The 24,450-nt window shown below is 39.8% G+C and overlaps 1 protein-coding gene across 2 annotated transcripts in view; it reads right to left on the bottom strand.

The window, feature by feature from the left end:
• Positions 1-18,700, bottom strand: part of LOC141497101 (uncharacterized) — a 55,777-nt gene extending 37,077 nt beyond the window's left edge. The window contains exons 1-5 of one of the 2 annotated variants that reach the window (XM_074199696.1): positions 18,323-18,700; positions 16,076-16,127; positions 9,271-9,397; positions 8,064-8,159; positions 2,345-6,846 (exon numbers count right to left, since the gene is read on the bottom strand). In XM_074199696.1, the coding sequence (XP_074055797.1) occupies positions 5,258-6,846; positions 8,064-8,159; positions 9,271-9,397; positions 16,076-16,114 (1,851 nt within the window). In that variant the 5' untranslated portion in view covers positions 16,115-16,127; positions 18,323-18,700 and the 3' untranslated portion in view covers positions 2,345-5,257. Of the gene's footprint in view, positions 1-2,344; positions 6,847-8,063; positions 8,160-9,270; positions 9,398-16,075; positions 16,128-18,322 lie in introns of those variants that run through there. The other variant, XM_074199695.1, reaches the window with a different exon arrangement.
• Positions 18,701-24,450: the final 5,750 nt, after the last annotated feature.

Below are 24,450 nucleotides of genomic sequence, written 5' to 3'. Positions count from 1 at the left end.
ATCACCTTTGATGCAGCAATACCACTACTGGGTCTATACCCTGAAGAGATGGTGAAAAAAGGGTAAAAACAGCCGTTGTACAAAAATATTCATAGCGGCCCTGTTTGCGGTGGCAAAGAATTGGAAATCAAGTAAATGTCTTACAATTGAGGAATGGCTTAGCAAACTGTAGTATATGTATGTCATTTAATACTGTTGTTCAATTAGAAACCAGGAGGGATGGGAATTCAGAGAAACCTGGAGGGATTTACATGAACTGATACTGAGTGAAATGAGCAGAACCACAAAAACACTGTACACCCTAACAGCAACATGGGGGTGATGATCAAGCTTGATGGACTTGCTCATTCCATCAGTGTCACAAACAGGGACAATTTTGGGCTGTTTGCAATGGAGAATAACATCTCTATCCAGATAAAGAACCATGGAGTTTGAACAATTTCAAGGACTATTCCCTTTAATGAAGAAAAAAAATCTGCTATGGTATTGTCTGATCCTGTTATGTCTTATGCTTTATGTTTCTTCCTTAAGGATATGATTTCTCTCTCATCACGCTCAATTTGGATCAATGTACAACATGGAAACAATGTAAATTCTGACAAATTGCTTTCTGTGGGGGGGGGGAAATAAGATTGGGGGGAAAATTGTAATACTCAAAATAAATAAAATCTTTAATTAAAAAAAACTCCTTTAAGCATGGGTTGTAGATGGACAAAAATAAACTTCCAGAAATGGAAAAAAAGAAGAGATTGCATTGATGGTCTCAAGAGCAACAGACCTGATTGTCCAAAGTAAAATGTAGACAGTGGAGGGACAAATGGTTTCCCCATAAAGCTCAAAGAACTGACAGAGTCCCCTGCATCCACTTTAAGGGTAATAGCTGGAGAAAATAACAATTGTTTAAGAACTGAACTTATCCTGGAGGTAGGGGCAATATCATTAGCTGAAAGTCTGAAATTTGGACAGATAAGAACTCCTCTTTCCATGTTAAAATTGTTAATATGCCCCACTTCTTAAATTTTAGTCTCAATTTTTCAAATGAAAGATATTTACACATTAAAATCAAAAGGATAGTTGCCTATAAAACTGCAAATGTACAATATACAACTTCATAATCCTTTCAAATATACAACAAAATTATCATGTAAACTTTGTTCTTCCCTCCTCTGGCCTTGACATGGCTACCTTTGCACACAAATCAGTACATGAGTAAAATGATTCGGCACATAGCATTGTTTATCACCTCTTTCTCTGGATGCAGACAGAATCTTTCTACCCATGTGCTTTAAAGTACATTTAGGTTTTGACCAGGAGTGATGGATGGAAAGTTTTAATACAGCCAGGACATGTGGAAGGAGCATCCCAGTAGTGACATCACAAGGGAAGTAAATGAGCTGCTTGTCAGAGTGGTGACTTCATCAATATCAAGGTCTTTAGGCAAAGGTCATTTTAGTATTTGGGGATTTCCTTCTTTTTTTTTTTTTAAGGTTTTTGCAAGGCAAATGGGGTTAAGTGGCTTGCCCAAGGCCACACAGCTAGATAATTATTAAGTGTCTGAGACCGGATTGAACCCAGGTACTCCTGACTCCAAGGCTGGTGTTTTATCCACTAGGCCACCTAGCCACCCCTTGGGGATTTCTTTTGGAAGACTCATTTTTGTTCTTTTTGAAAATAGCTTTTTGGGTGTGTCTAGGTGGTACAGTGGATAGAGCACCTGCCCTGTAGGCAGGACAACCTGAGTTCAAATCCGGCCTCAGGTACTTAATTATTACTTAGCTATATGACCTTGGGCAAGTCACTTAACCCCATGGCCTTGCAGAAATAAGAAACAAAAAAAAATAGGTTTTTGACCATGAGATATGAGATTCTTTTTATTGTTAATTTCCTGATCAATTCCAGTGTTTTTGTTCAAAAAAATAAAGATAAATTAGGCATATTGGCATCTCAATGAACTAACTTTTCTAAAACAAAAACATAACAAAATGATTTTCAAAGTTAGATTCAGGCTAGCTAGGTGGTGCAGTGGATGGAGCACCAGACCTGGAGTCAAGAGTACTTGAGTTCAACTCAGACCTCAGACACTTAATAATTACCTTGCTGTGTGGCCTTGGGCAAGCCACTTAACCCCATTTGCCTTGGAAAAAACCTAAAAAAAAATGGTAGATTCAAAATAACTAAGTGGATTTTTAGCCTTTTTTCCCCAGTCAGCCCATCTAACTCTACCTTACAAAGCTTTACCCTAAAAACTTCAGCAAGGATCTAAACAATGTGCTAGAACAAATTCTAATCTGGAAAAAAAATTACCATTAGTTTTTGTTTTTTTTTAATCCACTATAATGGGTTTAGAATGATAAACAGAAGTATGTGTACACAGGGACAAGGACTGAGCAGGAATGAAATCCAATGGCACAGCTATCAGTAGCCATGGGAGTATGGGGAGCACATTCCTGTGCCCAGGGATACAGAGAAGTCTGTGACTGAACAGGCACAACCAGGGCACAAAGCTATCAGGTGATGCCTGAACCAGCAATGGAAGCAGGAATGGGCACCACCTTACAATTCTGTCATCTATTATCTGAGCACAGTTACAGGGTAGAGAGGAGGGGTTGTAAGTATTAGAGGGTGGCAGCTTTGTACAGAACAAGGAAAAAGGCAAAAAATACTTAAAACTCTTTAGCAATGTGCCCCAAAATAAGATGAAGAGGAAGTTCTGACCTTCAACTCTGGATATAAACCTGCATGAAATGATCTGGCCAACCTTGCAAGATCAAAGGGGAGTCAGAGGAGGCAGTGGCTTGATTCCATTCAACTCAGAGAATCTGCAAGTAGGTGAACCATACATGAGAAAATCCTATGGCATCGTACTGAAGCTCAGCCAGAGAACTCGGAACTCTGACCAGGAGGGAGTAGACCTCCCTGTGGATCACTCTACTTGGGAAGTGCTGACAACATGCACATCCCCAGACTGAGCTATGAAAATAACAGAAGAAAAGGAGAAGTTTATGACATCTTGCTAACACCCTCCTTAAATGGATAAATTCTGATCTTAGTTTACAATATCACCAATTTCTGCAGACTGAAAAAAATGTTTCTATTTCACTTGTATATCTTTTGTCTGCCTATCAACTTGACCAGACTTAGAATTCCCTAGAAAAGTTTTCATTCACTTTATAGCTTTATGTCTTTTTCCCGTCAGGTGAACAAGTCAAAGGAAAAGATCACTTTGGATGTACCAAGAAACAAAATATTTTTTCAAGAGTCACTGAACACTTCCTTAACTTTCCAGAATTATGAAGCATCAAACATAGAGGAAAAGTGAAGTCTCTAACACTTAGCAGAGGTGGCTTTTCTTTTTTACAAAAGTGTTCTGTTCTGCCTCAAGTTTATTGGAGTCCTAGCATCATCACCATGATTGAGTCACAACAACCAGAAGACAGGAATCATCTCATATTAAAGAGAAAGATCTTGATTGTCACATACAGTGGCCTCAATGTAGGCTGAATACATGCACATTGGTGTCGTGTGAGAAAATAAAAAATCCCATTTGCCTGAAATTTTATGGACTTGTGCAATCCTGATTTCATCTCTTTATCATGTGTTTTCCTGCAGTTGACACCATGCTAACAGTACTGTTTTTTTCCCTGAAGAAACTGTGTTTGTGAGAACATCCTGTTATGTCCTTTATCACAACACTAGTCTAGGAAACTCAGTATTCCCTTGAAGACCATTTAATCATTCATGTCAGTGTATAATGTTTCTCTCTTGTGTGGATACTCATGATCAGGTATTTGCTTCCAATTGACATAATATTAACAGAACTTTTTTTTCTTATTCTGAAGATATTGTGTTTTTGAGAAAATCCAGGTAAGTCCTTTATCATAATGCTAGTTTAGGGAGTTCAGTATCCCATTTAAGTGTATTCAATCCACTATTGTTCTATTAGAAACCAGGAGGATGGGAATTCAGGGAAGCCTGGAGGGATTTGCATGAACTGAAGCTGAGTGAGGTGAGCAGAACCAGAAAAACATTGTACACCCTAACAGCAACATGGGGGTGAGGATCAACCTTGATGGACTTGCTCATTCCATCAGTGTAACAATCAGGGACAGTTTGGAGCTGTCTGCAATGGAGAATTCCATCTGTATCCAGAGAAAGAATTGTGGAGTTTGAAAAAAGACCAGACTATTATATTCAATTCAGAAAAAAACAAGAACCCATTATCTTATTATGTAATTTTGCTATCTCTCTCATACTTTATTTTTCATCCTAAGGATATGATTTCCCTCACATCACATTCAACTTAGGTCAATATATTCCATGGAAATAATGTAAAGACTAACAGACTGCTTTCTGTAGGGGGTGGGGGGGGAGGGATGTAATAATAGGGAAAAAATTGGAAAACTCAAAATAAATAAAATCTTTCTTTAAAAAATTATGTTTGGGGGCGGCCAGGTGGTGCAGTGGATAAAGCACTGGCCCTGGAGTCAGGAGTACCCGGGTTCAAATCCAGTCTCAGACACTTAATAATTACCTGTGTGGCTTTAGGCAAGCCACTTAACCCCATTTGCCTTACAAAAACCTAAAAAAAAAAAATTATGTTCGAATGGGGCAGCTAGATGGCCCAGTGGATGGAGCATCGACCCTGGAGTCATGAGTACCTGGGTTCAAATCCAGCCTCAGACACCTAATAATAACCTAGCTGTGTGGCCTTGGGCAAGCCACTTAACTCCATTTGCCTTGCAAAAAAAACACAAAAACACAAAGCAAAAATTTCCAGTGTGAATTCTCTGATGAGATTTAAGATGAGACTTCCAGGTAGAGCCCTTATCATATTGATTACATTCATAAGATTTCATTGGAGTGTGGACTCTCTGAAGTCTAAGATAGGATTTGCTTGTAGAATTCATTTCACATTGACTACATGCCTAAGGTTTCTCTCCATGATGGATGTTCTGATGTGCAGTAAATCTCACTCCATCAATGTAAACGTCTTTCAACAGTGATTACATTCAGAAGGCTTCACTACAGTGTGGTAATCTGATGACTAGTAAATGGGATTTAGTAAGAACCTTTCCATTTTTGATAACATTGATAAGGTTTTTCACCAGTGTGGATTCTCTAATATTTAGTGAGATAGGACTTACATGAAAAACCCTTTCCATACTGGCTCCATTCAAAACGTTTCTCTCCAGGGTGGATTCTCTGATGACTAACAAGTGTGTCCTTCAATGAAAAAGCTTTTCCACATTGTTTGCATTCATAAGGTGTCCCTCCCAGTGTGGATTCTCTGATGACTAGAAAGATTGGACTTGAAAGGAAAAGACTTTCCACAAAGATTATATAGATAAGGTTTTTCTCCAGTGTGGATTCTCTGATGTTTGTCAAGAGAACCCTTAAATGAGAAAGCCTTTCCACATTGGTTACAAGCATAAGGTTTTTCTCCAGTGTGAATTCTCTCATGGATAATGGCATAGTACTTACATGAAAAACTCTTTCCACATTGATTACATTTATAAGGTTTTTCTCCAGTGTGGATTCTCTGATGTACAATAACATATGACTTACTTGTAAAAGCCTTTCCACATTGATTACATTCATAAGGTTTCTCACCAGTGTGGATTCTCTGATGTTTGTCAAGAGCGCCCTTTAACGAATAAGCCTTTCCACATTGATTACATTCATAAGGTTTTTCTCCAGTGTGGATCCTCTGATGGTTAGTGACATAGTACTTACAGGAAAAACCCTTTCCACAGTGATTACATTTATAGAGTTTCTCTCCAGTGTGGCTTCTCTGATGTTGAATAAGACTTGATTTGCTTGTTAAACCCTTTCCACACTGATTACATTCAAAAGGCTTCTCACCAGTGTGGATTCTCTGATGTTTAGTGAGATATGACTTCCATGTGAAAGCCTTTCCACATTGATTACAATCATGAAGTTTCTCACCAGTGTGGATTCTCTTGTGTTTATTAAGAGTGCGCTTCAAAGTGAAACCCTTTCCACATTGATAACATTGAAAAGGTTTGTCTCCAGTGTGGAAGCTCAGATGTTTGTCAAGATCAGCCTTAAATGAAAAAGCCATTCCACATCGATTACAATCATAAGGGTTTTCTGCAGTGTGGATTTTCTGATGTCTAGTGAGATAGGACTTACATAAAAAACTCCTTCCACATTGATTACATTCAAAAGGTTTCTCTCCAGTGTGGGTTCTCTTATGTTGATTAAGATTGCTCTTCCATAAAAAGCGCTTTCTACATTGATTACATTCAAATGGTTTCCCTCCAATATGGATAAACTGATGTTCAGTAAGTTCGCACTTAAATGTAAAAACCTTTCCACATTGATTACATTCATAAGGTTTTTCTCCGGTGTGGATTCTCTGATGTTTAGTGAGATAGGACTTATCTGAAAAGCCCTTTCTACATTGATTACATTTATAAGGTTTCTCTTCATTGTGAATTTTCTGATGCTCAGTAAGACTATACCTCCGAGTAAAAACCTTTTGACATAGATTACATTCATAACGTTTCTCGCCAGTGTGAATTCTCTGAGGTTGAACAAGAATGCCCTTCAAGGCAAAAGCCTTTCCAAATTGATTGCATGAAGATTTCCCTCCAGTGAGGATTTTCTGAAGTACAGTAAGACTCTCCTTGGTAGTAAAAGTCATTCCAGACTGACCACATCCATAAGGTTTGTCTCCAGTTTGGATTCTCTCATTTGTACCACAGAATTCTCTCCACATGAAATCACAGCCAGTGTCATTCATGATTTTTTGTTTGTAAGCTTCTTTCATAGGAAGGCTTATTTTTCTAATTTTCTCCTCGATTTCAACTCTGATGTCTTCTTCTGAAAGATTTAAATAGTAAAAATAAATGTATACAAACATTACATAAACTCAATTATTTTCATATCTACTCCCCATCTGTGGTAGAACCTAAATTCATTTACTATTTCTTTCTCCAAGGGGAAAAAAACTCCAACCTTACATGGAAAGAACCATTCAGTTTAAAATGGCACTACCTTATATCCTAAGGATACGTTACTACACAAAAGGTTACACTCATAAACCCATTGGATCTTGACAATAAACATCAATAATACCTGTAACGCAGGTATTCTCATGACATTTTCATGATATTCATAACACAGGCCACAAGCTTAGAATAGCTGGGTGATTTGACCTGAAATCCCAGCAGCTTAGACTAAAATACAATCCCTGGGAATAGACAGACTCTCTTCACACTAAAATGAAATTAAAATCCTTCTAAAATCAAGTTTCAAAAATGGATAGCATTTCTCATGTCTCCAACAGGAATTTGACTTCCTCCTATATTTATAAGGAAGTGAGGAGCATGTTTGACTCTTAGAACTCTTGTAACTGTTCCCATTTGGTGGCTCACATCTGCTAGGGCAACAGTCTAAGGGATTTGAGTTAAAAAACGTGTTAATGGTAATGTAAGCAATAAATAATTGTCCAATTTATTTAGAAAGATAGTTATTCTCAAGGACAAAGAGGATATGCATACCTCAACCCTAACAGTTGTGTTTTTGCAGTGATTCTGAATGATCACAAACAAGAACCTACTAATTTGGAGGGTCACAGTGATTAGGTCAAACTCTGACTGTTTCTAATTACATCATGTTCTTTTTCATGTTCTCGTAATGTCAGATTATTTCGAAACTTCCAGAAAGATTGGACATTCATGTACGAATGATCCCAGACATGGAAGACTGCCTATTGCTGCATGAGACAAGTTCTTTCGTTCTTTCATTTGTAGTAACTGCAGCTCATCAAACCTTAATCACCAGATCAAGATATAACTTGGGTTTGCTTTTTGGAAGCAAAGGTGCCAATGTATTTGAAAACCATGGTCCTGACACAGTAGAAGTCATCATGTAACCATCATGGCCCTCCACAACCTTTCTAGAAAAACAGACCTTAAAGAGTCACTCATTCAAAAAGAATCCCAAAGCAGGTGTTCCTGCCCCCACATCTAGCCCTTGCTTCATTGGAACATAAAAAAACACAGTCATCATAGCTGTCCTATACCTTCCTCACTCACCTGGACAGTGGCTCCTCAGGCCTTCCTGCTCCAGCATCCATGGAGCTTCCCTTTGCTCAAAGTAAGAGAACACATCTTGTCTGAGACCTGGAAGTCCTGGGCAGGGAAATCAGGTGGGAAAGAAGATGGAGAGAAAGATGAAATTTATATGTCTTTTGGAAGGGGACGTATTCACAGAGATGCTACACTTTGAGGATCACTCCATGTAGCTCACACATAGGAGCTTGAACTCCCACATTGGTGCTTGTAATGCAAGTACTCAAAACAGGATTTATTGTTGTGCAAATCGGTTCATTGCTCTTCCCTCATCCTAACAGGTTCCATTTTGGTGGGAAAAACCTCCTTCCAAAATGGGTGAAAATGGGTTAAGGTGCAAGACCAGCCTCAAGCCCAGGGAACACGAAGATTTTGCTGGATTGCTCTCTCCTCTTCCTCAGTCCTAGAATCATATGGAAACCTTGTGTATTGTTCATTTGGGGAATCTTTGCCTCTGCAGGGGAAATTTCTCCTGGCAAGCTCAATACTTATGTCAAATATTCTATCTTGGTCATTTTGCTGTTCCTGGTGATGGCAGGAGTGTACAAAAAAGGAACACAGAGTAGGTCCAAGGACTCCTGAAGAAGAGTCTCAGGGCAGTTATTTATGGGGACTATGGGAAGAGCTGGGGGAGAAATTCTTGGAACCAGGTTGGGATAAGGAAATGTGGTCTTGGTGCACCTTCTTCATAGAAGGATGGATACAGCACACACTTTACATTATCTAGAAATTGAGATAGTGCAGTGGAGAGAATCCTGGGCCTAGTCTGAGGAATGCCACAGTCAAAATTCAGTCTCAGACAGTGAGTGACTAGTTATATGCTGAATCACTTAGTTTCCATTTGTCTCAGTTTCTTGAACTGTCAAATGGGGATAATAGAATTAACTAACTTAGAAGGTTATTATCTGGATCAAGTAACATAATATGCTAAAGAAAGTTCTCATCACAGCATCTGGCAAGCAACAGGTGAAAACAAATAATGCTTCTTCCATTCCCTTCCTTTCCCACTATGTTGGCTAGAATTTTAAGGCAAGAGGCAGGAAGATTAAAGCCCAAAACTGCAGGAGACCAGTCCTTTCCTCTATTTAAATTGCTCCAAACCCTCCACAGTAGGGAACAAAGATATTCCCATTGACTGCACAATCAGTGTCACCAGGGGAAGGGTCCTTACCCACAGAGAGCAGGTTCTGGGCATTCTCCAGCATGACTTCCTTGTACAACTGCTTCTGATGAGGGTCTAAGAGGTTCCATTCCTCCTGGGTGAAGTCGACAGTCACATCCTTGAATGTCACCAAACCCTAGACCATCAGGTGCAGAGATGAAAGACTCTTGAGATGTTAAGAGTCCAGCCCTATTCAATTCTAGATGGAAGCTGAAGCATGAGAATGAATCTGCTGAGAAGTCATGGCCTATGGAGTCAGATTCCACTCTAGAAGCCAAGGTCATTAAGAGCCCGAGGGAATTCTGAGAAATGCATGTTATATGACAGTTGGAAGAAAGCTGAAAAATCCCTTGGAATATAATGCAGCACCCTGGGGAATCAGGTACAAAGCTTGTGTTCTATCTGGGAGGTGGGAGGTGGGAGGTGTGCAGGACAAAGAGAGAAGGTGATGGGGAACTTCTTCCTCATTAGACCTGACAGAAAAGGAATCCTGAGAAGAAGTCAGAGTAGGTCAGAAATGTCCAGGCTCTCCAGAATTACTCCACAAATAGACAGAAAATCATCATGAAATGATTGTAGAGGAGCAAAACTAAAGGGATAAAGTCCTAGGAGGACAACTTGAGAGAACTCAGAGAAGAATGCAGGACAACCCACCGAATCATCAGACAGGAGACCTGAGAGAAGCAGTGAGACAACTCAAGAACTTTCATCTCAGCCACTTTCCCCTCACAAACGTTCATCCAAAGCAAAGCAGACTGAGTGGGGGATGACCAAAGGACCCCATGGTGTTTCTGGATGTCATGGCTAACAGTGCTGACCAGACATGACCCCAGCTGTGGCTACTGGGGAGGAGAAGGAAGTACTACAAGGGAGCAAGAAAAACTAAAACATAAAAATGAATAAGCAAAGAACAAAGAACCAGATCACTGATAGCTCCTTTGGTGTTAAAAAAAAGATTTGAAATCGTGTTAAAAAAAAGATTTGAAATCATATTTAGAGGAGAAGGGTGAAATTTAAAAAATAAAATCTACTCCTACCCTAATGCATAATGGCAAATGGACACAAATACAAAAAGAAATCATGGATTAAAGTAAAAAAGTATTCAAAAATGAAAGAAAGAATGAGAAAAAAAGTAGAAAAAGCAATTCAAGGAAATAATGGCAACACCAATTCATTGGTAAAAGAAAGAAAACTTTTAGGAGGATAATGAATAGGAATTTTAGAGTCAAGTAAAAATAAGAAAAAGCAAAAAAAGCAATCAAAACATTTGAAAAAATAGTTAAGAAATTAGTAAAAGAGATATGTATTTTTTTTTTTTAGTTTTTGCAAGGCAATGGGGTTAAGTGACTTGCCCAAGGCCAGTGTCTGAGGCTGGATTTGAACTCAAATACTTTTGACTCGAGGGCCAATGCTCTATCCACTGTGCCACTGAGCTGTCCCCAGTTCAAGATTTTATATTGGGGCAACTAAGTGGTGTAGTGGATAGAGCACTTGTCCTGGAGTCAGGAGTACTAGAGTTCAAATCCTGCCAAAAAGACTTAATAATGACCTAGTTGTATGGCCTTGGGAAAGCCACTTAACCCCACTGCCTTGTGAAAACCTAAGAGGGATTAAACAACTTTATACAACACCAAGATATTTTATTTTACTTTTTTTCTTTTAGGTTTTTTCAAGGCTATGGGGTTAAGTGACTTGCCCATTGACACACAGCTAGGTCATTAATAAGTATTTGAGACTGGATTTGAACCCAAGTACTCCAGACTCCAGGGCTGGTGCTCTATCCAGTGTGCCACCTGGCCGCCCAACACCAAATATTTTAAAGAAGCAGAGAATGTAAACGGGAACCTAAAACAGCTCAATGGAAAACTGCTAACCTGGAGAATGGATTAAGCAGAGAAAAAATAAGAATTGCTGAGGTACTTGAAAATTATGATTATTATATTTTTTATTTTTTGCAAGGCAAATGGGGTTAAGTGGCTTGCCCAAGGCCACACAGATAGATAACTATTATTAAATGTCTGAGACCAGATTTGAACTCAGGTCCTCCTGATACCAGGGCCAGTGCTCCATCCACAGTACCACTTAGTTGCCCTGAAAATTATAATTAAAAGAAGCATCTGGATGCAATGGAACAAATTATTTAGGAAAATTTCCCTGCAGTTCTAGACCAAGAAGCAAGCCAGAAACCAAGAAGACACTGAACACCACCTGAAAAACATCCTAGGGAGTAAATTTGGTTGGTTCTTGTCCTTCATTAAGGAAGAAAACCAAAATGAAACCACTGTCTAGTGTGAGACAAATTACAGTATTTTAAAAACAAGGGGAAAAAAACTAAAGAAAAATCATCAGGATTTTACTAAATCTAGCAATTTCCTTTACCAAAAAACCTGCTGTAGATCTTAGCACATTGCATTTCAAAGAGCCAAGGAGTTGGGGCTGCATCCAGAAAGAACAGTTTCTCATTCAATGCATGTCATATGGTCCTCAGGACAAAAGAGAGTTTTTACAAGAACTTAAGAAGCTTAATAGAAATCAATTCAGAGAGATCCAGGAAAACTCAGAAAAGATTCAACTCAATCCGAAAAAGTCCAGAAAATGACGCAAAAAAGGTCAGACAGCTGGAAATAAGGAGTCGCACACAGAAGGCAAAAAGCAATTCCCTTAAGAATGTAATTGAACAAGGGCAAGTTAATGCCATTCTAAAAAGATCAAGCAAAGAAATAAGATCAAATGAACAAAAATAGGGGCGCCTAGGTGGCACAGTGGATAAAGCACTGGCCCTGGAGTCAGGAGTACCTGAGTTCAAATCCGGCCTCAGACACTTAATAATTACCTAGCTGTGTGGCCTTGGTCAAATCACGTAAATAAATTGCCTTGCCAAAAAAAAATTAACTAAAGAAAAGCAACTGTTGTTGAAAACAGGAGACATAATTATATATTTATCACTATAGCTATCTATAGATCGATCTATCTATCTATCTATATATAAAATAGATTAAGTACCTGAAAATAAATCTTAAAGAAACAGAATCTTGATACAATGTTGCAAAGTAAAATTGCTCTTAAGTTCTAGAAAAAGAAGGTAAAGGAGAAATGAAAAAAGCCACTAAACAACATCCAAAAGAATTCCTATGGGGCGTCTAGGTGGCTTAGTGGACAAAGCAGTGGTCTTGCAGTCAGGAGTACCTGGGTTCAAATCCGGTCACAGACACTTAATAATTACCTAGCTGTGTGGCCTTGGGCAAGCCACTTAACCCCATTTGTCTTGCAAAAAAACCTAAAAAAAAAAAAAAAAAAAAAAGAAATCCTAGCAGGAAACCCTATAGGAATGTCAGAGCCAAGTCTCCAAGCTCCCAAGCTAAGGAAATATTATTGGAAGCAAGAAGAAAAACCCAATTTAAATATCTTGAAGGTACAATGAGTTTTACAGAAGACCCAGCATCTCTTACATCGAAGGACCCTAGTTCTTGGAATACTGTATTGCAAAGAGTGAAAGAACTGAAGTAATGTCCAAGGGTAACTTACCCAACCAAGCCTAGACTCCAGTGGAAAAAAAAAGGGGAAAATTGAACAACTCAAAGACTTTAAGGTTGTGAAAGCAATCCCAGAATTTAAGGGAAATTTGACATAAGATCTGAAAGAAAAATGAGGTAAACATTAGAGCTCAATTATATGGGACTTAATAAGATCAACTTGTTCGCATCTGATGTGTGAAAATATTTTCAGTATGCTTATGACTGTTGTCATTATTTGGATCATTTGAAAGAAAGGGGTGAGTTGACCTGAGCATGATGGAGTGATTCTAAAAAAAAAAATTACGTAAGGAGATAAGAAGGAAGAATTATTTCATAAAAATGAAGCATAACAGGAAAAACTGATCCAGAAGAAACCATTGGGGGGGGGGGGTAAAGCTGGATCCTTATTCTCATTGGTAACAGGTGACAAGCATCTATTTTTCACCCATTCCCGATATGCTCATAAATTCATACACATTATATAAATGAATAAGTGGGTATAAAGGTCTGCCAAATTCAGAAACAAGGAAGAAAAGAAGGGAATAGGATTGGGGAAAGGATAAGGAATGGAGACTTCTGGGAAGATGCAAAGATTAAAGACCAGGAGGGCAAGGCAGTAGGGAGAAGTAAAGCAAAGGAAAAAGGAGGGATAGAGGAAATAGGGAGAGAAGGATAGTGAGGGAAAATTGGGAGGAGGAAAACATACTTGTAATTATCCTTTAGACAGCTTAAAGAGATGAATGGACTCACAAAATGAGAGATTCACAGCAAGAAAATAAAGAGCAGAAGGCAAATTTATTGAGTTAAAAAAAAAGCCAGGAGCAGTAACCATGAACTCAGATGAATTTTAAGTTAAAATTGATTTAATTAAAATACAAAATAGGGGAAATTCTATGATAAGTCAGCAATATTACTCTATATGTTTATAGATCATTTAAAATTGCTAAACAGTCCAAAATACCTGAGAGCAGACCTGCCAAAACAGACAGAGAAACTCTTTGAAAATAAATATAGTAGGGCTGATAAGACCCTGGAGTCAGGAATACCTGAGTTCAAATCTGGCCTTAGACACTTAATAATGACCTAGCTGTGTGGCCTTGGGCAAGTCACTTAACCCCATTGCCTTGCAAAAAAACTAAAAAAGAAAGAAAGAAAGAAAGAAAGAAACAAAGGAAGGAAGGAAGGAAGGAAGAAAATAAATGCTTCTTATAAAACAAACTCATTTCTAAATGGTGGAAGGTATATTTTTTCTTACTGGAGAAAGAAAAACCAATATATGCGGCTAATCTATTATTTATCAATGTCATCAAAATTAAATTGTAATCAATTCTCTACCTGAATTAGGAACAATAATAATGGAGTTCATCTGGATAAACAAAAAGTCCAGGATATCAAGGTGATCAATGAAAAACAGAAGGGAGTCTGGTCCTAGTAGATCCCAACCTGTATAATTAAAAGACAATTATCAAAACAATCCCTGAGGAAAAACTAGTGTGGATCAGCGCAGCAGACTGGGAACACGTGATGTACATGACTGCAGATCTTGTGGAGAGAAACAAACTTCCAGCTTTCAAAACTAAAATGCCTTGTTGGACTAAAAATCGTTGGAATAGCTTGAAAAGAGCAGGTAGAAATTAGGCATCAACAAGATCCCTCACTTCAAACCAAGACAAGGTCAAAATGGGCACATGGTTGGCTCCAAAATTATGTTAGCAGGAGCCAATGAGGCCAGCCTGGAAGTGTTTACTGTTCCATCTACGCACAGAGGAAGAAGTTAAGGTCACCAACCCCAACAAGCAATAGCCAAATCTAACACAGACAATACTGGTTATATAAAATGGAAAAGCTTTTATGCAAAACAAAATTGAAGGAGAGCAGGAAGCTAGCAAAGTCATTTGTCACCGAATTTCTAGGAAACAGCTCATTTCTCAACTCTAGAGAGAGAAGAGAAACTATGAAAACACAACCCATTCGCCAATTGGCACAAAGATAAGAAAAGCCAGTTTCCAGACAAAGCAAGCAAAACTGTCTCCAGTCCAATGAGAAATGTTCTCAATCCCTACTGACTAGAAAAATGCAAATTCAAGCCACTTTAAGGGATCGTCTTCTATCTATCAGACTGAATAATAGGAAAGAAAGGGAAAATGCTAAGTGTTGGCAATGGTGGGAAAACTGGGACACTAACGCAATGTGGGAGCTGCTAGCTGTAGAGCCTAAAGGCAGCTTTGTAAAAGGGAAAAGGATCAAATTGTACAAACAAGAGGATGCCCAGCAAGTGGGGAAAGGCAAAAGAAGCTGTTGTGGGATTGTGACGGAATATTGTGCCAACAAAATATAACGTGAAAAGATAAAACAAGAATAAATGACAGGCAAGATGACATATGGAGAAAATGACTGAAATGAAAGTGTTGCAAGTTGCACATATAAAACTTCTATCAGACTGAGAATAATCACAGGTAGCGTGGGAAAATGGGTGTATGTGTTTATATGTGTGCTTGCATGTATGTGCGTGTGTGTGCGTGCATGTGTGTATGTGCAATGCTAGGTGGGCATGAAGAGGCAATTGAAGAGTGAAGTTGTCTTTGAAAGATGACTGTAAGGGGTAGCTCTCTGGCACAGTGGACAGAACACCAGCCAGGGAGTCAGGAGTACCCGAGTTCAAATCTGGCCTCAGACAGAGGATTTGACAGCTATTACCTAGCTTGGGCCTTGGGCAAGCCACTTCACCCTATTGCCTTGCAAAAAGTAAAAAACAAAAAACCCCAAAAAACAGAAAACAAACAGGGAGGACAGTAGTTTTGGGGGAAGGAAGCTTAGGACTCAAGACCCCAAGGGCCCCATGAATCAGCTTAAAACACAGGAGAAGAGAACAGTATAGTTGCTACCAGGTCCAATTTCAAACCCACTTTTTGGAAAGGAAAGGATCCATAAGGAAGGCATTGCCAGCTTCAGGGACCCTCCCCTATGTCTACAGAGAGGGATTTGGTTTCTCACCTTGCTTGGATGTTTGCTCTCTATTCTTTAAAAAGACTCTGACACAACAGGGATGTGAGGCCATGACAAGACCTGAATTGGATTTGAGTGAAGGGGGCCTGTGCCTAAGTCCCTAGCCTCACTTTATCTTTCAGAGTCATCTGGGTGTAGAGGTCAGATAGCCCCAAGGTCACACAGCTAGTAAGTGGCAAACGAATGAGACTGAATTCAATCTCCTGTCATCCTGACTTCAAGGTCAGTGCTCTACCCCCCTGCACCACCCAGATGCCCCAACTTGGACCAGTCTGAGGATAGACTGCACTCACCTGAAATTTGGGTCTGAGACTCCCAGGCTCCATTGCCATGAATCCGGAATTCCTGCAAAGGGAGCAAGGACAAACGTGATTCAATTTGGTCAAGTTCCTCCATCTTTTTTGTGGTCTTTATCTATGTTGGGGTCCTGCTTCTCCCAATAGAACCCCAAATATAACAGCTAAAGCTCTACTATCAGAGCTTGCTCCTAAGCAGGAAAGGTTTCTCATTCTAAGCCTTTCTGATCCCTGGGAGACAGTCTAGAGACACCTGGAAAGTTCCTCCCTTGTCTGCCTCAGTTTAGAAAAACCCATAATCTTAGTCCCAGACTGACTACTTTGGGGGATCAGACTGTGGAAGACTGGTATTTGTCAACCTTTAACAACAAAACTGTTCCAACAGTTCTCTGACTTTGGCATCTGGATTTGACTCAGGACTTGCTTGGGCCAGGCCTAGGGCCTCTGTAGACAGAGCTGAGGAGGCAGAAGGATCACAGGAGTGGGAAAAGGGAGAGCTTTACCTCCCCAACAGGGGCAGGAGACTGGCCTGCAGGCATTTATAAAGTGTGAGGTCCTCCAGGAGTTCAAAAGGTCCTGGCCCTGCTCTCAGGGCAGAGACTCCAAGCTACACAAAGGGGAAGGTATCAGGGAAGGGCAGGCTCCCAAAGGAAGTTACCAAGGGGAAAAAGACTACATTACCCTCTCACTTAATGCAATTCCTCCTCTCCTCAGGCTCCTACAGAGGCAGAAGGAACTTGGGATCCCAGAGTGGGACAGACCAGGCAACATCTCAGTGACTCCGGAGGTAGAGCTCTCCCTCCAGCTGGTCCTTTGCCTCCCCACATTTCAGCTCCCCAGTTAACATAGACAGAATTTAAACTACAGAACCCAGGGAAAGTGGAGGATACAGAGGCTTTGGAATGAAACCACAAGGAAATGACAAGAAACCTGAGACTAGGGCATGGAAAGAAACTGAGGCAGGAACTCTTTTTATAGTGGCAAAGAATTGTAAATTGAGGGAATTCCCATCCATAGGGGAATGGATCGACTCATTAAGGATTATGCATATTATGGAGAACTATTTTTCTATAAGAAACCAAGAGTGGCCGGACTTTAGAGAAGCAAGAAAAGAATGACATGAACTGGTGGTGAACAAAGGGAACAGAACCAAGACAACATTGTATACATCAACAACTGGTGAGCAGATCAAGTATGATGGATGCAGCTCCCCTCAGCAGTTCAGAGACCAAGGACAACCTTGAGAGGTCCCTTCTGGACAATTCATCCACATCTAGGTGGCTGTGGGGAACTCCACGGAATCTGAATTATAAGTATACTCTGTTCACTTCTCAGAAACTTGGCTTTTCTATTTCCTTTCTATCTTATGTTTTTCTTTCTTTTCTCTCGTTCTAACTTCCCTTAAACAAAATGATAAATATGTCAATATGTTAAACACAAATGTACATGACAACTTTTACCAGACTAATGTTGAAAAATGTAATGGGAAAAATAAAATATAAATGACAAAAAAAAAAAAAAAAGAAGTTGAGGCAGGGAAGGAGGAGGCCTGGGTAAGGGAATCAGGAGTACAGTCTGGGAGATAAGACATTCTTACTAAGCTGATGGATTGAAAGAAGGGTTCCAAGTGGACACTGAGCCTGGGAAAACTGAATGAGTCCTGAGTCTAATGAGGAACAGGAGAGGACACTGGTACCCCCTGGTAGAACATCTTTGAAACTGGAGAGAGGAAGACACATCTGGAATCTGATGGGGAAGCAGGCCAAAATTCAGGAGTTCAAATAAGAGGAGCCTGATTTCCTGGGGGCAAGAAGGCAGGACTCAGGGATTCTAATGGGATCCTGGTCTGAAGGCAGAAAAAACTGAAAATCTGGCCCAGAAATGGGGACAGGGAGACAGGATACCTGGGTGCTGACAGCAAGGCAATAATCAGGACTTCTGGATTCCACTGGGCAAAGTCTGAAGTCTGGGAAAATGTGACCCCATGGGAAATCTGGGGAGCATTACAGAGGAAGTCTGGGAAATGATAAGGCGTCTGGAAATGAATGGAGTGGGGAAGGGAAAGGAGGGTAGCTCTTCCATTAGCCAAGCCTGGAAGGGGAACAATGCTCCCAGCAGACCTGGAGGACATGCACAAGGAGGCCAGATGATGAGATGAGACTCAATGGAAGGGGAGACAGCAGAGGACAGGAAACAGGGGGAAATGGGCGGGGGGGGGGGGGGGGGTCTCTGGCTCAGACCTACCTGGGACATGCAAGCACAAAAGTGGCTTCCAGAAAGCAGAATGATCTCAGCTTCAAGGGCCGAGAGGACAGAGGTCTGAGATACAGAAAAGGCAGAGCAATTCAGCTCAAAGACTTCCTGCTACCCAGCAGCCCACTCGGGGAGGATCTCCCTAATCCCCAAATCATCACCCTGTGCAGCCCCAGAGGCTCCCAGAGTCCTCCAATCACACCCAGCATGAAGACTCTGGGACCCAGACTGCCTCTCCTCCCTGAGTCCTGCCCTGCATCACGTGGATTGCCTTCTCCACTGAAATGATCCCTTCTTCTGCCCTAAACTCCTCCCCAACTCCAAACCCTGCCTCCAGAGCTCAGAGCACTGCATGGTCCCCACCCACCAGGCCCCTTATCTCGGAGCTCCCCCTCTTCAATCCTCCCACCCCTCCTCCCCCTGCCCTGATCCACCTGCAGCCCCAGTCCTCCTGAGAGGAATGGGACCTCTGCTCTGAAGAGCTGGCAGCAGCTGGATCTTGGGAAACCTGTGGACCTCCAGGGTGGAGTGGACTGAGGCCGATGTGTTCTTCCATGGTAGTTGTCTTGTGGGATCCTCTACCAGGAGATGAAAAGGTCTTCAAAGTGGGCTTGGAGGTGATGGGAGGAGGAGCTGTGAGAAGACAAGGAAAGGCCATTGGATCAGAAAGGCCTGATCCTGCTCTGGCTGCCATCGGTGTAGGATATCAGTGACAGCTGGAGCAGGTGAAGGTTCTGGGTCAGAGATGTCAGAAATCACTGAATGGAATCCATCTCATTTGGCAAAGTTCTTTCAGGTTTTCCATCTATACCATTGTATCTTTGTAGTATTTGACTTTCTCTCCTATGGGAATGTTTGAGAAACCATTTTCTAAGAATCATTGGACTTTGAAAAATGACTTCTAGATAATTCGAATATCTGGATTTTGGCTCTGGTGCTCCTGGCTCCAGGGCCTGTGCTGGGTCCACTGCGCCACCGGGCCATACCTACAATTATCACTATTATTTTTTTTAATTTAAATTTAAATTTTTTTCTCTCCCCTTTACTTTATCTCTCGTGCAGGTCTATATTTTTCGGGGTGGGGGTATTATGTTTACTTTTAAACAAGAATATTTTATTAATGTATAAAAACATTATTTGTACAAAATAAGAATAAATAAATTTTTTAAAAAAAGAATATCATTCTATTTTCTGATCTGGACACTATGAAATATGGAATTAGGCTGGAAGAGAGTTTATAAACTGTTGGAGCAGCTAGGTGGCACGATGACTTGCCTAGGAGTCAGGAGGACCTGACTTCAAATCAGACACTTAATAATGACTTTGTTGTGTGACCTTAGGCAAGTCACTTAATCCCACTACCTTGCAAAAACCAAAACCAAAAACCAAAAAAGAAGTTTATAAACTGTTACTGCTTTGGGGGGGGGGGGTTATTTACATTTAAAAAAAGACTAAAACATACCCTTTCTCTTTTCTTTTTTTTTAAATTTTTCTTTATGTTTTTAGGTTTTTGCAAGGCAAATGGGGTCAACTGGCTTACCCAAGGCCACACAGCTAGGTAATTATTAAGTGTCTGAGACCTTTTTTGAATCAGGAATTGATTGAATCAGGAGTACCTGAGTTCAAATCCAGCCCTAAACACTTAATAATTACCTAGCTGTGTGGTGTTGGGTAAGCCACTTAACCCCATTTGCCTTGCAAAAACCAAAAAAAAGAAAAAATCCCCAAAAACTGTACTTCCAAGGAAAAACCATTTTGATTGATTCCATTCATAAGGTGTCACTGTACTGTGGCTTCTCTGCCATGCAGCAAGTCTCTCCTTCAATGTAATAACAATTCCACATTGACTAAAACGATAAAGCTTTTCCCTTGTGTGGATTCTCTGATGTATATAAAGATTGGACTTCCCATTCCTCAACTGAAAAAATGGTCAAAACATATGAATAGATGGATTTCAAATGAGGAAAATCAAGCTATATATTTCTGATTACAGAAATGCAAATTAAAATAACAATGGGATTCCACCTCACACCTTTCAGCTTGGCTAAGATGACAAAAAGGGAAAATGCTGGAGAGGTAGTTGGAGGATCCAGTTTCTTTTTTTGTTTGTTTGTTTTTTAATTTATTTTTATTATAGTATTTGAGTTTTACACTTTTCCCCCCAATCTTACTTCCCTCTCCTCACCCCACCCCACAGAAAGCACTCTGTCAGTCTTTACTTTGTTTCCATGTTGTACCTTGATCCAAATTGGGTGTGATGAGAGAGAAATCATATCCTTAAGAGACAAGAAGTCTAAGAGGTAACAAGATCAGACAATAAGATATGTTTTTTCCTAAATTAAAGGGAATAGTCATTGAACTTTGTTAAAACTCCACATCTCCTTATCTGGATACAGATGGTATTCTCCATTGCAGACAGCCCAAAATTGTTCCCAATTGTTGCACTGATGGAATGAGGGAGTCCATCAAGGTTGATCATCGCCTCCATGTTGCTGTTAGGGTGTACAGTGTTTTTCTGGTTCTGCTCATCTCACTCAGCATCAGTTCATGCAAATCCCTCCAGGCTTCCCTGAAATCCCGTCCCACGCTGGTTTCTAATAGAACAATAGTGTTTCATGACATACATATGCCACAGTGTGCTAAGCCATTTCCCAATTGAAGGACATTTACTTGATTTCCAATTCTTTGCCACCACAAGCAGGGCTGCTATAAATATTTTTGTACAAGGGATGTTTTTACCCTTTCTCATCATCTCTTCAGGATATAGACCCAGTAGAGGTATTGCTGGGTCAAAGGGTAGGTACATTTTTGTTGCCCTTTGGGTATAGTTCCAAATAGCTCTCCAGAAAGGTTGGATGAGTTCACAGCTCCACCAACAGTGTAATAGTGTCCCAGATTTTCCACAACCCTTCCAACAATGATCATTATCCTTCCTGGTCATATTGGCCAATCTGAGAGGTATGAGGTGGTACCTCAGAGAAGCTTTAATTTGCATTTCTCTAATAATTAATGATTTAGAACATTTTTTTCATGTGGCTATAGATTGCTTTGATCTCCTCTGTAAATTGCCTTTGCATATCCTTTGACCATTTGTCAATTGGGGAATGGCTTTTTGTTTTAAAAATATGACTCAGTTTTTTGTATATTTTAGAAATGAGTCCTTTGTCAGAATCATTAGTTGTAAAGATTGTTTCCCAATTTACTACATTTCTTTTGATCTTGGTTACATTGGTTTTATTTGTGCAAAAGCTTTTTAATTTAATGGAATCAAACTCATCTAATTGGTTTTTGGTGATGTTCTCCAACTCTTCCTTAGTCATAAACTGCTCTGCTTTCCATAAATCTGTCAGGTAAACTAGTCCTTGATCTTCTAATTTGCTTATAGTATTGTTTTTTATAAGTCCTGTAACCATTTGGATCGTATCTTGGTAAAGGGTGTGAGGTGTTGGTCTAATCTAAGTTTCTTCCATACTAACTTCCAATTATCCTAGAAGATTTTATCAAAGAGGGAGATTTTATCCCAATGGCTGGACTCTTTGGGTTTATCAAACAGCAGATTAACTATAATCGTCTCCTGCTTTTACACCTAGTCTATTGCACTGGTCCACCACTCTGTTTCTTAGCTAGCACCAGTTTTGATAACTGTTGCTTTATAATATAATTTTAGATCAGGTAGGGCTAAGCCACCGTCTTTTGCACTTTTTTCATTAAGCTCCTGGAAATTCTTGACTTTGTATTTCTCCATATGAATTTACTTACAATTTTTTCTAACTCGTTAAAGTAATTTTTTGGAATTTTGATTGGTAGGGCACTAAACAGATAGTTTACTTTTGGTAGAATTGTCATTTTTATTACATTAGCTCTACCTATGCATGAACAGTTGATGTTTGCCCAGTTATTTAAATATGATTTTATTTGTGTGAGAAGTGTTTTATAATTGTTTTCAAAAAGTTTCTGAGTCTGTCTTGGCAAATAGACTCCCAGGTATATTATATTGTCTGAGGTTACTTTGAATGGGATTTCTCTTTCTAGCTCTACTTGCTGTATCTTGCTAGACACATATAGAAAACTTGAGGATTTATGAGGCTTTATTTTATAACTTGCAACTTTGCTAAAATTGATAATTGTGTCCAGTAGTTTTTTGCATGATTTTTGGGATTCTCTAGGTATACCATGATGTCATCTGCAAAGAGTGAGAATTTTGTCTCTTCCTTCCCAATTCTAATTCCTTCAATTTCTTTTTCTTCTCTAATTGCTGAAGCTAACATTTCTAATACAATATTGAATAGTAGTGGTGATAATGGGCACCCTTGTTTCACCCCTGATCTTATTGGGAATGCCTCTAGCCTCTCCCTGAGGATGCAGTTTCTGCCACATTGCTTAGCACATAGTAAAGGCGTAAATATTTTTATAATTATAAAGATGGGGATCAGGTGATGAAGTAAGAGAAGTAATTTTTTCATGAAGGAATACATAGACCACACAGACCAGAAGTTCTGATAGTTTTTTTGTCATAGTTCCCTCTAACAGCCTAAGGAACCCTATGGTATCTTGTTCAGATTAATGCTTTTTAATACATAAAATACATAGAGTTTCAAAGAAAACAGTGAAACACAGGTTTAAAAATAGTTTTAAAATTAATTCATTGAATCTAGATTTAGATATCAAAGAGTCACTATTGTGCAGTCTAAACATTTGAATGAAGATAGATAAATGGAGAAACAAGTGAATTTTTGCCCCGGCAGCCTACAATAGATCCCCTGGGAAAAGGAAAAAATATACAAGTCCAGGAAACTCAAAATAATCCTCCCACATAGGCAAGATTATATTTTGATGGGTAATTTCAATTATCCAGATTTTAGGTAGAACTCTCTCTATCAACAGCAAGGAAGCCCCTAATGAGGATTTTGTTCTTCAGAAAATACCTGTATTTATCATCTGGAAGTGGTAGAAATGATGTGAATCTTGGCAGGGAAGTGCCTAAATTTGCTCCTCCTGTCAGATTGCAGGTTGTGAGCTAGAACTGGAGGCTGTATCCCTGATGTTTACATATAAGGAAAGTGAGGCTACAAAAGGAAATGTGATTGACCCGAAGACACACAATTAGAAACATCAGAGGGAAGGTTGAGAGAGAGGAGAAAGTGAGTCATTCTCTGACTTGGATCCTGGACATTAGGACAACTTTTCAAAGGGTTGAAAGGAAGGATAGGTAGCATCCCATGGCCTAAAATTCTACCAGGAAAGTCACCTTGGGAGGAGACTGGTCAACTCAAGACTGAGATTTCTAAGGACATAAAAGGGCAACAATTTTCATAAACAAAAGCAGGAGGGGCAGCTAGGTGGCTTAGTGGATAAAGCATTGGCCTTGGAGTCAGGAGGACCTGGGTTCAAATCCAGTGTCAGACACTTAATAATGACCTAGCTGTGTGGCCTTGGGAAAGCCACTTAACCCCATTTGCCTTGCAAAAACCTAAAAAACAAAAAAAAAGAAAAGAAAAGCAGGTGTTATTAGAAGACATTGATGTTTTCAGATTTTAGAACTTTAGATTTTCAGATATGAACATTAGCTATAAGCAGGGGTGGGTAATGGGGCACAAACCACAGCACCATGGCATGGTCTAGTAAGAGTCATTTGCAGAAGGCAAAATTGAGGATAAGGTAAACCTAGTGAGAAAAATAGGCAAGTCAATAAGTATTTATTAAACACTTACCAAATATAGAGGAAACAGTCAGGTGAAGCAGTGGAGAGAGCAGGGGCCTGAGGTCAAGAAAATCTGAGTCCAAACTGACTTTGGTCACTAATTGGGTGATAAGCCTCAAATCACAATGTCCATTTGCCTCAATTCTTCATCTGTTAAATGGGGAAATGGGAGGAAAAAAATGGTAAATCACTACAGGAACTTTGCCAAGAACAACCCATGAATAAGTCCAAGACATCATGAAGAATTGGAAGCAACTGAACAAAACACATATGAGCCACTGGTAAAAAATGTGTCTCATACAATTATTCGAGTTCACCATCCTTTTGTAAGGAAGTTGGCTGCATGACTCACTCCTGTTCCTCTTCCACTCCTTCCCATCTTAGAGGTTCACAGCCTTTGAAGGCGTGAGATCATGGT

Source organism: Macrotis lagotis, chromosome X (assembly GCF_037893015.1).
Source record: "Macrotis lagotis isolate mMagLag1 chromosome X, bilby.v1.9.chrom.fasta, whole genome shotgun sequence".
Lineage (NCBI taxonomy): Eukaryota > Metazoa > Chordata > Mammalia > Peramelemorphia > Peramelidae > Macrotis > Macrotis lagotis.
Note: the sequence above shows the minus strand (reverse complement) of the source record. Positions and strands in the feature narration are given on the sequence as shown.